General features: G+C 32.5%; 1 protein-coding gene across 1 annotated transcript in view; it reads left to right on the forward strand.

Annotated features, from left to right (window-relative positions):
• Positions 1-4864: 4864 nt before the first annotated feature.
• LOC119831664 (follistatin-A) overlaps positions 4865-12357 on the forward strand; it is a 30176-nt gene continuing 22683 nt past the window's right edge. The window contains exon 1 of the mRNA XM_038355110.1: positions 4865-5133. Within this exon, the coding sequence (XP_038211038.1) occupies positions 4929-5133 (205 nt within the window). The 5' untranslated portion in view covers positions 4865-4928. The remainder of the gene's footprint in view (positions 5134-12357) is intronic.

Raw genomic sequence — 12357 nt, forward strand, 5'->3', positions numbered from 1 at the left:
AAACAAAATTGTTTAATATTAATAGCACTGTTTGTGTTAACATAATATTTTGCATCGCAGACAGAAATAAACTAAATAAAAATAAAGAGCTATGTAGTTTGTCTACAAGACGTGCTATATTACGTACGATGGAAGATAATGATGGACCCGAGGAAATATTTTTCAACAATCCTCTTGGTCCCTTATAGCTTTATCGTCATATACTTTTCTATTAATATTTAAGTTTCTGTAAAAAATAGTATTTTATTTTTGTCCCTCCATAATTTTCGGGTAACTCCGGAAGGAAAGCACTTTTCATTATTTACCATTTTGATTTTTCGGAACATGACAAAAATCGAATTTAAGAAAAAACTACCCAAGTAGTTTTTTCTTTTTAGTTTTATAAGAATTTTAATTAGGTATATACACTCATGTCATACATCTTTTTTTTACTTATAAAACAGAAAATTACGTAAAAAATTCTTAACAATATTTTCCCGCACAAATACGAGTATTTGCTTATACATGTATTATGTAGTCAAGCTTGTTTGTGTATGCGTCTAATAATGTTTGCATAATTATGTCGGTTTAATCTTCAAATAATAGTGGTTCGCATGTACCTACCATGTATAATTTGTTAGCAATGACGATATTACATCTAGTCTCAAGTGTTCTCATATTATTTACGGTAGTAAGCCGCAACCAAATCATTAATGCAAACCGCCTTCGAATGAAAAAAACAATATTAAAATAATCGTCAAGCGTACCATCTTGCCTTCGAAATTCAAATAATTTCGCGCTAAAACGCGCCGAATTTTACGGCAAATTGTATCGGCTCCTTGATGAATCGTGATAAATTGAGATGTTGATAGTCATGCTCCATACCAGCGTGCCACGTCTGAGTCTGCGGTTTGCTTGCATTTTGTTATAGATAAAAAATGACATTTACGTGAATGAGGACGCGTCGATCACGAATGCTTTTTGTGCACATTTAATTTGACACTAACAAATGATACGGTGATCGACGCGACGATTTATTTAAAAATGCCTTGGGCCCTGATTGTTAGACAATTAAATGCTGTTGGACAACTTTATCCAAGGGCGAAAACTGGGCAGGAATTCAAGTTTCTTTAATTGCTAGGCAACGATTGTCTCGCATGTTCGTTTGGAATTTTAATGAAAAAATTGTTTATAAACGTACAAGAAATAGATTTAATTACGAGAATCGTTGTGAGCTTGCATAGGTTTTGTAATTCGGTGTTGTGTAGGTACGTGCTGTTAGCGTGTTATCGCGCTCAATTTGATTCGAATGCTCTAATCAGTGCAGTAATATTTAACGGCCGAAAAAAGACATAGATTCTCAATTCAAAGTTAAATTTTGAACAAGCAACGTTCGACAAATATTAGTAGGGTGAGGCATTAATCGTGTGATGTTATTTTATGCATATTTCATATGCAACTATATGACAAAGCTCTTTAAAATTATTATTTACATACTTTTGTTCTATCTACATTCTACTAATGTGTTATATAAGCTCTGTAATAATTTTCATAATAAACCAACCGACAAAAGCGCATTTTGCAGTAGTAGGCGTACTCCCTGACATAGTTAACAAATTTCTAATATTAGATGATTCTCAGAACCAATTCGGCTCACATTTTGGCATCAACTTCATGGTATGTGACGTCATTACTACATAATAGAGCTATAGTTTTCATTGTAATCGAAACGGCCGGATATCCGGAGTCCGCATCATCCGGATATATCTTAGATGCTTGCCTATATGCTTGTACCTTCTTGCTTGCACTACTTGGAAGTAAGCGATGCATAGACTATTTGAAAATTTAATATCTTAAATGAATAGGTTTAAAAGGGGTTTTTTTATGTTGATTTAAGGACATAATTTGACTGACTATTGTAAAATAGGTAGTTAAAGATGCAGTCGAAACCCAATATTATAATTTCTAATAAATTATGATTCCATAATGGTATCAGTTTATGTTACAATGCAAGTTATAATTGTATAAATAAATAATGTCATAATATAACAGCCATAGAAATAATTAAATATATGAAACAGATGGTATGTATCCGATATCCACCCACTAGACACAGATCTCGAACACATAAAGTGATTCACTATAGCCGCCTGTACTAGTTGGGATTATCAAATATCATAAAGGAATGTAAACCAGACATTATCATGAATTTGTATTGTCGATAATGATTCAGCACGAACTGGGTCACTCTTACAGACAGGAATGTACCACACCCCTTAAGACGATCTGTCCCTGGCACTTTTCCCAATGAACATGATACGATAGTAAGTCTAACTACAAAAGATATCATTTTACTTATCCATTTTAGAGATATTTACCTACAGTTTTATCATGTAGGTACTAGTGTGAGTTTGTCTAAAACTCGAGTATATATCTGTATAAAAAGTTGCCTATATGTTATTCCAGTTGTCCAGCTGTCTACGCAACAAATTTCATTGCAATCGGTTCAGTAGTTTTTTGCGTGAAGGAGCAACAAACACACACACACAAACGTTCGCATTTATAATATTAGTAAGATTAGTAGGATATGACTGTAGGATGTAGTGGCTAAGGAAAGAGCTTTCTAGGTTCAAATTAGCATGGATAATAAATAAAGAAAAGCATTTTACACAACTATGTAGGTAATACGAAATACAACAACGCATCCAGTATATAACATCTTATTCTTTATAAATGTTAACAAACTGAAAGATTTTCTAGATATAATACGAAACTAAATCATTTTCCTTCGCTACGTATTCATAAATAATTTTTGGCAGCGCAAATATCTCGACACGAATCGCTGTATGCATTTTTAACAGATGTTTAGTTAATCATGGTCTAGTTAAACACTTCAATCGATGTTTACGTCGAGCTCATGTCAGGTCCATTTATTATGTGAAGCGTTGTTTCCTAGGAAGATGTTCTACAACTTTGTTAGCGACTATGTTTATTTCATCTTATAATTGAGGGAATGAGTTTGATCTATGCAATGAGGCTAATTACATATAAAATATTTTTCACCCTTGCATACCTACGTTTATACAAAATAGCCTTTTTAGATCGGGGAGGACGATAGGGGGAAATAAAAATCTGCATAAAAAGTCCAGAAAAATCTTGTAAGGAAACTGGCATATCCAAGAGTCAAAAGTACGACGACATGTGACATCTGCCAACCCGTACTTGGCCAGCGTGGTGGATTATGGCCTGAACCCGCAGAGAAGCCTGTGTCCCAGAAGTGGGAACATATATGGGCTGATGATGATGATGATAATAAAAATGTTGTTGTCAGTTCGATCAAAGTTAAAAAAATATTAAAATATTGAATGTAAATACGAGATATTGTTTGTTACATTGTTTTATTGTTTGTTGACTAATTATATATATTAGAGTATTCAATAATTATATCCAAAAAACATTAATTGCTATTACTGTATACTAAACCAGAGAATATAACTTACATACTTTTCATTAGTTGATAAAAATGATTTGATTTTTTGTATTAAAATTCTTACCAAATAATTCCTTTCACATTATATTTAAACGTTATAAAGATAAATTGCATTATTATGTTAAATGAACTGGTCGACGAAATTGTACTTCTGGTAAGCAAATCGCTTAACAATCATAAATCATATAAAATCTAGGTCATATTTTAATATTAAACCTCAGTTCTGCAATAGTATAAACTCACTTATTCCTGATTATCTAGTTGTTACTAACCAATCAAATTGTGTGTAAGTAGTGGGAAATTAGGTTATATGAAATTTATTAAATTTATATATTATGTAAATATATGAAGGCAGAGGTGACTGACTGTCAGATGTATCAATGCAGGCTCAAACCACTGGACCGATCGCTACACTATGATCTTTAGATATATGATAAATTCTGCCCCCAAAAACATAAAATACGAGATGAAAGTTTGAACCACAGTGGTGTAATTGAAAAAAGTAGATAACATAATTTAATTTAAATAGTATTTTTTTATATTAACTGTACATTATGTCCAATTAACTTATTTAGAAATTTGCTTTTTTTACAACTTAACAATGAGTTAACAAATCTGCAAATAATGATAGTTTATTAGTTGTTATTTTAGATAATGTCTATTCCCAGCTTATTTATCAACTATGATAGCTATAAAGGTGTTTTGTTAAGAAGATTTTAAATTTTAAAATTGGAAAATTTATAAATATTATCCGAAGTAGTCCAATCAAATTAACAACCAATTAAAAGTTTTTCGCAAGAATTGCTATGACATTCCTAACTAAAAAATGTTAATTAAATGTAAACGAGAATTACGATCTAATCCAATTTATCTATACTAGATTTAAAAAATGTAAGTAATGTTTACGATATCCATTTCGTTCGAAACTTTCTATATCAAATATTAAATATATATAATACAAAGTAGGGTTAGTTTGCTTGCAATGAGGTCTAAAAGCAAGCACATGCTACTGGCTACGTACTCGGACTCGTTACATAACGTGGTGTTCACACATGGCTGACATGGCTCACTCTCATATTGGAAGTGCGAACATACCAGGAGAAATACCTGTTCCGCTTATAGTTATTATTACTTATAAAAATTCTTGTTGCCAACCGCTTTTTTATATGTGATAACCATGTTTTTGCAGCTTAATAAGCGCCCTTGAAAAGACTTCAACGCTTAAGTAACGTTAAGTTCATTGATCTGCTACGATTCGGCTTACGTAAGCAAATTGACACATTTAACGTCGCTCTATTAGTTTGGCGCTAAATTTTTATTTATTGGGGAGTATCGAGCATGAATGGGGAGCACGTGCCGAGGGAGAGTTGCATAGACGCGTTTACGGTCGTCGACTCCGGTGCACTTGCAGTCAGTCGGCGTCGACTCCCCGATAGGGCAACACCGATGGTAAGCGCGAATGCGGGTGTCGTTTGAGGCGGACACGCGTTCGCGGCGACGGTGCGCGCACGTGCGTCGCCGGCGAGCGCGTCGCGGCCGCAGTGCCGCGGCGGCGGGCGACGAGGCCAGAGCGCCGCACGCGCCGGCATGTGACTCGATCGGCATGCGGCTGCCGCTGCTGCCGTTGCTCGTGCTGCCGCTCGTGCTCGCGCGCCCGGCAGCAGGTGAGAATTATCTTCATAAAAGTGTTTGCGCCTTCTTTCACATACGTGCGCACGCCAGCACTGTTTAAGTGCTAATTTTTATTATAAACTTTTTTCAAATGTTAAATTGTACAATAATATTTTGTTTGTAATGTCAGGGTTTCGGTTTTCGATTTTTGATAGTGATTTGTGATTAGTTGACCGCGCACCTCGACTGGTAGTGGCGTTCCCGCTTAAATTGTTATTTTGAAATTATTTATACGAAAGTGCATTGGTGTGGTGATCCCCGGTAACATAAAATAATAATTGTTTTTGGCAAGTATGTTGTGGCTTTTTGCACTTTTCAAGGTGACATTCTCGTTGAAAATTGCTTTAAAGTCTGTTTTTGTTTTTAAATAAAATGCATTTATTACAGAAAATTAGTTTGTTAAAAGTGCCAATGTTATTTTCTTAAAAATTAAAGCATTGAATATATTCACTAAATAAGTTTTCATGCATAAATATTTGGAAAAATATTTAAAATACGATAAAACATTTAAAACTGAATAGCAAATAAATCATTACTTTATAAAATATATTAAATAAATAAATCTCTATTTCTGCTACAAGCTTATAAAAAATTTATTGGTTAAAGAAATAAGAACTAGAAGTTTTACTATCAGCCACATGAAAACGTTTTCCCGCACAAAATACGTAAACAATACGATTATTAAACTATATTAATTCGTCACTTCACCTTTCCTCACCTAAGGGTCAAATAATAAAACGTCATTCATCCTAAATTTTACAAACAATATTTTCCTTTTTCATATAACTTGTTAACAAAAACTTTATTCACAAATAATCAAAGATTTTTGTATTAAAACTATTATTTAAAATTATGTATATAAAAGAAAGCTTTAAAACATAATTTTTACGTTTATTTAAAAACCATGCTTTCAACTACACGTAAAATATTTATGTATGTAATCGAATAGTGTTCCTAAGATTTTGTCAAACTTGTTTAGTAATAAAAATTAATATGAGCTTCATAAATCATAATAAAATGTAATATAAAATAAAGAATATGATGTTTTTATTACACTTTTATTTAAATAATGGAGTTATTAATTTGCGACTTAATATTTGAGTATTTTTTTCTAGATACAGCTCTTTTATGTGGATACACCTTAAACACGAATCGTCATTACTATTACCACAGATAAACTAGTACACTAAATTATTTTTGGTTATTTTAAGATTCATATAATAAGTAATTCGTTATATGTGATTTTTTTATTACAATCATTATAATGGAGGCTTAATTTGCTAGTTAAGAACAGTTCAGTCAAATTTAATTAAATGAACTAAAATCAAGTGCCCAGAATTTATTTAGAATTTTCCATTCGAAAGGTAAATAATGTATCGATTTAAACTCAACAGATTGGTATTTATGTTAGATATAGATGTTTGATAGGTTTGCTTACATAATAATGTAATCTCAAAATAAACACTACCGTTCGTACGTTAGTCCCACGGTACGGTGATTCATTTTAGAGTAATTTTACCTTATTACCAAAACCCAGTAAACGCATATCTTTTATTCAGCAATACCGTGAAAGATAAAAAAAAAGTATAAAATAATTGCGTAAATGTAAAAGTAGAAATCAAATATGCAACTATATTATCACATACACTATATCCTATCTAGCATACATAGTAATAGATAATAGGCATGAGTTTTTACTTTAAAAATAACATAACATTTTCGTCAGATATAAAAGCTCTTTGGTAGAATTTTCATGGACTAAAATGTAGTTAAAAAACAAATGCTAAAAATAACCTAATATCTTTAATAAAATGTACTTATGTACATTATAACTAACTTAGTAACTAAAATGTATCGATTTTAGTGTGTTGTATTTTATATTGTTATACCCGTATTAAAATATAATTTAAAAATCAACATTATTTAAAATGCTACAATAAATGTTATTTTTATATTATTTTAAAATATACATTTTAACGTAACTTATATATAAATTTGATTTAAATTATATATAACCGATATTTATTTAAAAATAAGTGTTTACAAATTACGATAAGCCGCTCTGCTATTATGAATTTTCACAAAATTTACCGTGAGGCTAGGACTAGACAAAAATCAAAGAGAAATATTTTTTGTTTATTTCTATAAAAGTTTAAATATACAATAAAAGAAGCGTATTCCCAGTAGCCTAAACATATTAATCAGACTACAGAACATCGCTGAGCTCGAGCGCTGATTTAATGAATATGTAATCAATAAACGTTGCATAGGTAATTTATAAATAGTAAAATTTAGTCTACGAGTAGCAGTCGTGGCTCTGTGGGGAGAACCGCGAACTTCAAAATGGATAAGTCGGGGTTCGAAACCAGGCGAGCCTGCGGGAAATTAATAGATTTATCTGCACATGTTGAGAACATCACCACTGCCCGAAACGCGGAAGGAAAATATCGTGAGGAAACCGGCATGTCTGAGAATCAAAAATTCCACGACATATGACATCTGCCAACCCGCACTTGGTCAGCGTAGTAGATTATGGCCTAAACCCTCATAGGAGGCCTGTATCCCAGCAGTGGGAACATATATGGGCTGATGATGATGATGATGAGTCTACGAAATAAATTGCTAATTTCTATAATACCCATACTATATGCAGCTATTAATAAGCATAGTTCATTACAATCTTCTCACAATCACGTCTATATAATTCACAAAAATAAAAACACTTGACCAAGATTTATTTCGCTGTCATCAATACTTCGAACGGCGAGCGTACGAGCCGATTAAAAGTGCTTCTTGTCCCAATTACACTCGATATTTCAAATATTTTTACCATAAACGTAGCTGCTAAAGGTACGCGCGGATGCTTAAGTGAAATTAGTGGTAGTTAGAGTCTATATGTGCGCGTTTCATACGCTTAGGTAAACAGCTTTAGAGGCCGTCTACAAAACATCCGTTAAACTGGCTCGAGGACTATTTAATATACAATACGTGGGATATTTTGAATTATATCGCTGTAATCTAGACTTTAAAGTATGTTGTATTGTTATAATTGGCCCTTGTTGTGGTTCCTTATGCAGTTGCAGGTTTACTTTAATAATAACATCACCAATATCTGACCATAAATATTGCTATAACTGTAATTTCCGTGTATTCTACCTCTACAATACGCAAGATGTTCAATATCATTTTTAAAATTAAATTTTAACATATCTACCTTTCTATAAAATTTACAACGTAATTTCTAAATTAAATAAGGAAAAAAAGCAAGAGTACGTTGTAAATTTTATAGAAAGGCATGTCGTCGTCTATTATAAAGCGAGGGCAATGACAAAACGAATACTCCACGTGTAATGCATGGTTATTACATACTTAAAATCGTCAGTACTATTGTAATTGTCGGTAAGATGCGTTTACCCCATTCGCTCTTTCTCCGAAGTCGTACTCGAAACTAATTTTCAATTCAAGATGGCCTATTGTCATTTCGATGCAAGATCGTTGCGTTGTTTTGGTCGATCGCACGTATTTCCATGTGTAAATAAATATTAAAAAGTTGGGTCGTCCGGTCGTCCGCATCGCAGTGGTCCGGCGCCGCCACGACATTCGAGAGGAACTGCATATAAGACACCTGCGGGCTGGTGACGCGCCCAATCGGTAACTATCGATATCGATATTTCGAAAAATAACATGTCATCACTAGACGTAGCGTATATTCTGTGAGGTAGAAGCGAAACGCGTTACCTAACCAGTTTATTGCATTCTATGCCCACCAAGTCATAAGGAATTCCAACGCATCCTATTCGAATGACGCCGCTGCGAATATAGAACAGCGTTGCACTCGCGTATGTATGTCTTAAACAAATTTTATGTTCCACTACAATACGTTGTTTAATGTTCTACAATATGCATATTACGTCGTCGCTAACGGGTTTATTGCTTTGGAATGAACGCGACCGTCTGCATGCCAAACGGCGATTCCTGGTGATCGCCCCTTTGAATTATGCGCATGGGCACGCTTATGGCCTCACAAGATTTATGTGCGGCCAAACAGAATAACATATGCAAATATTTCTTCGAAATTTGATCTCTACATCTAGTCTTTACTCCATAACAATGTATACGAAAATTATACAAACCAAAATTTCTGAATGTTACGGTTGAGACAATTTTGGAATTTCCATGTGTATTAAATAAACATTTTACAACTAAATTAATACCATCATACTTTTTGTTTTCAAAGTCAATGAGTACCTACTGCTTACTTTAGTGTTGTCTAGTCAGTACGTGTCAATCGATAATGTCGATCATCGTCACCTCACTAGAGAGAACGCACTACGTTGCAGCACTGACCAAACGCTGACGTTCTTTTATCATTTACGACTTATGAATATTTATTGCCGGCGAAATAATACGCTATTCCACTTAGCAATCATTAATTGTATTAATTTGGGTCTGTTATAATAAAACAATATAGAGAACAGGAATTGCTAAAATTCGTTGATTGGATATTTAAATTCACCTGTCGTTTATTTCTATCAATCGTTTAGGTAAGATTGTACAATAGCTGAAGTCAGCCGTAATATCCTTAGGTGAAAAATTTAAAGGTCAGTTACCTTATTGAAATAAACAATCATCTAGGTCTAAATATTTGTGTAGAGAAGCTAAAAAATAGGTCCTACTGAAAAAAAATTATGGTTCATTTTGTTACACAAATAATTGTTAAAATTAAGATTCGTTCGAAATATAAAAATTGTCTATTGTTACGGTTTAATTACATTAATTACAGATTAAATAAAGAGTGTCGACAAAAAATTAATATGAATAAAATAATTCATTGCTCAACATTTTTTTCATCATATTTTATTTTCTTCGTTCCTATGATCTTTATACGAGTTTTGCTAATGGAGTCTATTGTTAATAAATTATGTTATTAAATTTGTAATGGTTCGCAGATTCGCTTCTTCCTCAAAAAGAGAGACAAGAAAAACATATTAAGACCTAAGGAATAGTAGATTTTTTTGTAATCCTTCATTATTTCAAGAAGGCCTAAGTCATTGCCCAGAAGCCGGAGACTGCACAGTATAGCTAATTGAAAGATATATAATCAAACGTCGATAGCTCGTCCGATAAGATAGTACAGTTGAATTGATGTCATTGATCATGCCACCAAGTAATTAAGGCTTACGTAGCCCAAATAGAACCTTAAATTGATGAATCGTTGCGAGTTCACTTAGAAACCAAAACTTTTAGTGCACCTACACAGTCGTGATCTCACCTTCGATACATTTGTTTAAGAGTACAATCGGGTACATAGATTGGTTCATAGATTCGTAATAAAATTCGAAAATTTGAGATTTTCTAGGCACAGTTTACAGGTGTTCGTTGTTCACCTTGTTAATTGTGATTCGCACGGTTTCGCACGACTTTGTAAAATGCACAAGATAAGAGAGGATTGTATAGGTTGTACATAGGTATCTGTAGAATTATTTTTTCGTATCTACGCATTCAGTTTAGCATAACTATTCTTTTGTCTGTATCCTAGCCAAGTTTTTTATTTTATCAAATCTACTCAAGTTTTTAAATAAAAAAATACTTTATTTAATGCTCAAAATACTAAGTTACGTTAAAATTTAGGTAAATTTATTTAAATCTAAATCTCGATAGTATAGTTGTTCGACATAAATCCAACGATGATCTGCAAAATATCACCTCCTTTAATTTGGAATTCATTTGAAACATTCATTTCAAATTATTTGTTGGCTTTGTGCCTATAAGCTATCCGGGGTCACTAAACTGTAAAAAAAAGTGTAGGAATGTTGCGCTTCCGGAAAAGTTTTGATGTAAATAACAATTTTTCTAATTTTATATTTCGAATACCTATCATGTTTCTGTTCTTGAATTGATTTCATTTTATAACTCGTTCAAAATTTATGAACTATATTTTTTTTCAGTTAAAACTGTGTAGTAAAAAAATATAGAAATAGATGTTGATTATTCATCTATAGTTATCGCTCTTTACGTTTCGTTTGCTCTATGTATGAAATCATTCGCCGACATAACTGTATATTTAATAGTTTCACATTTATAATACACAATCATTGAGGTGAAATAATTGTTTAAATAATGTTGATTTATGTCACAACGGTTATAAAATCAACTCATCAAACCCACATAGATATTACACGCTATGATTCAAGAACATAAATTTTGGCAATTTTTCAGGAATTCGCATGCATGTTAATAATGTCGTCATCTTGAAAACGTCGTAACGTACTAACATCCAACGGTTGACATTGAATGACAATGTTCATTATTTACACATAGGTATTAATTACACAAGTTTCTTAACATTTTGTTATATGTATTAGCTTTTAAGCTTGTGAAATAAATCTTTTATATTGTTAAAGGAGTTTCTAGGTTTGAGTTTTGTGGATAACGAATAAAATTTGTATCTCTCCCCCATAGCCCTTTTTTAGCATATTTACATTTGTCTTAAAAATACAAGACGAGACAGTAAATTCTTCTTTTAGATACAATAAAATATGCAATCTCCTATAAACTACAATGAATGTGGTGTCCAAATCTTCACATTCCGTTTAAAGCTTCAAAATAAAACTGATACACGTTCGTACTAAACATATAAATATACTGGAAATCCTCTAGATCCGCGATATTCAACCTGAATTGGAAATTAGTTAATACAATCAACCAGAAACAGCGATCAGGCAAAGAATGTCCCGTGACGGTGAATGATGAAAAATATTCTAGAAATATCAATAACACGTACTGAAAAAGGATTCAACGTCAGGTTATTAACTGAATATTCCTTCTGCATTACATCAGTTATTAAATTTAATAAATAGTTTCCAAGACACCACGTCACGGACAAAAAAAGCAAATCCGTGTTTTTTTGCCTGCAGTCCTTACGTCATGCATTCGACTTGTGATCTCACGGCAAATTGACGAAATTTAATTTAGTGTATAATAAATTGTATTTCACAGGGTGAACACGCTTACTCGCAACACCTTTTTAATTACCGTTTAATCTAAACTGGATGTAGAATTGTCTCTAGTCTGCTATCATTTATGAATTTTAATTGTATCTACCAAGAACGATTATGATCTGTTATAATAGAAGATCTGTAGAATATACTTAGTCTGGCCATAAATACTGTTACACTTAATTATAAAAAAATATTACATTTGAATTTCGAATCTGT

Source organism: Zerene cesonia, chromosome 14, assembly GCF_012273895.1.
Source record: "Zerene cesonia ecotype Mississippi chromosome 14, Zerene_cesonia_1.1, whole genome shotgun sequence".
NCBI lineage: Eukaryota > Metazoa > Arthropoda > Insecta > Lepidoptera > Pieridae > Zerene > Zerene cesonia.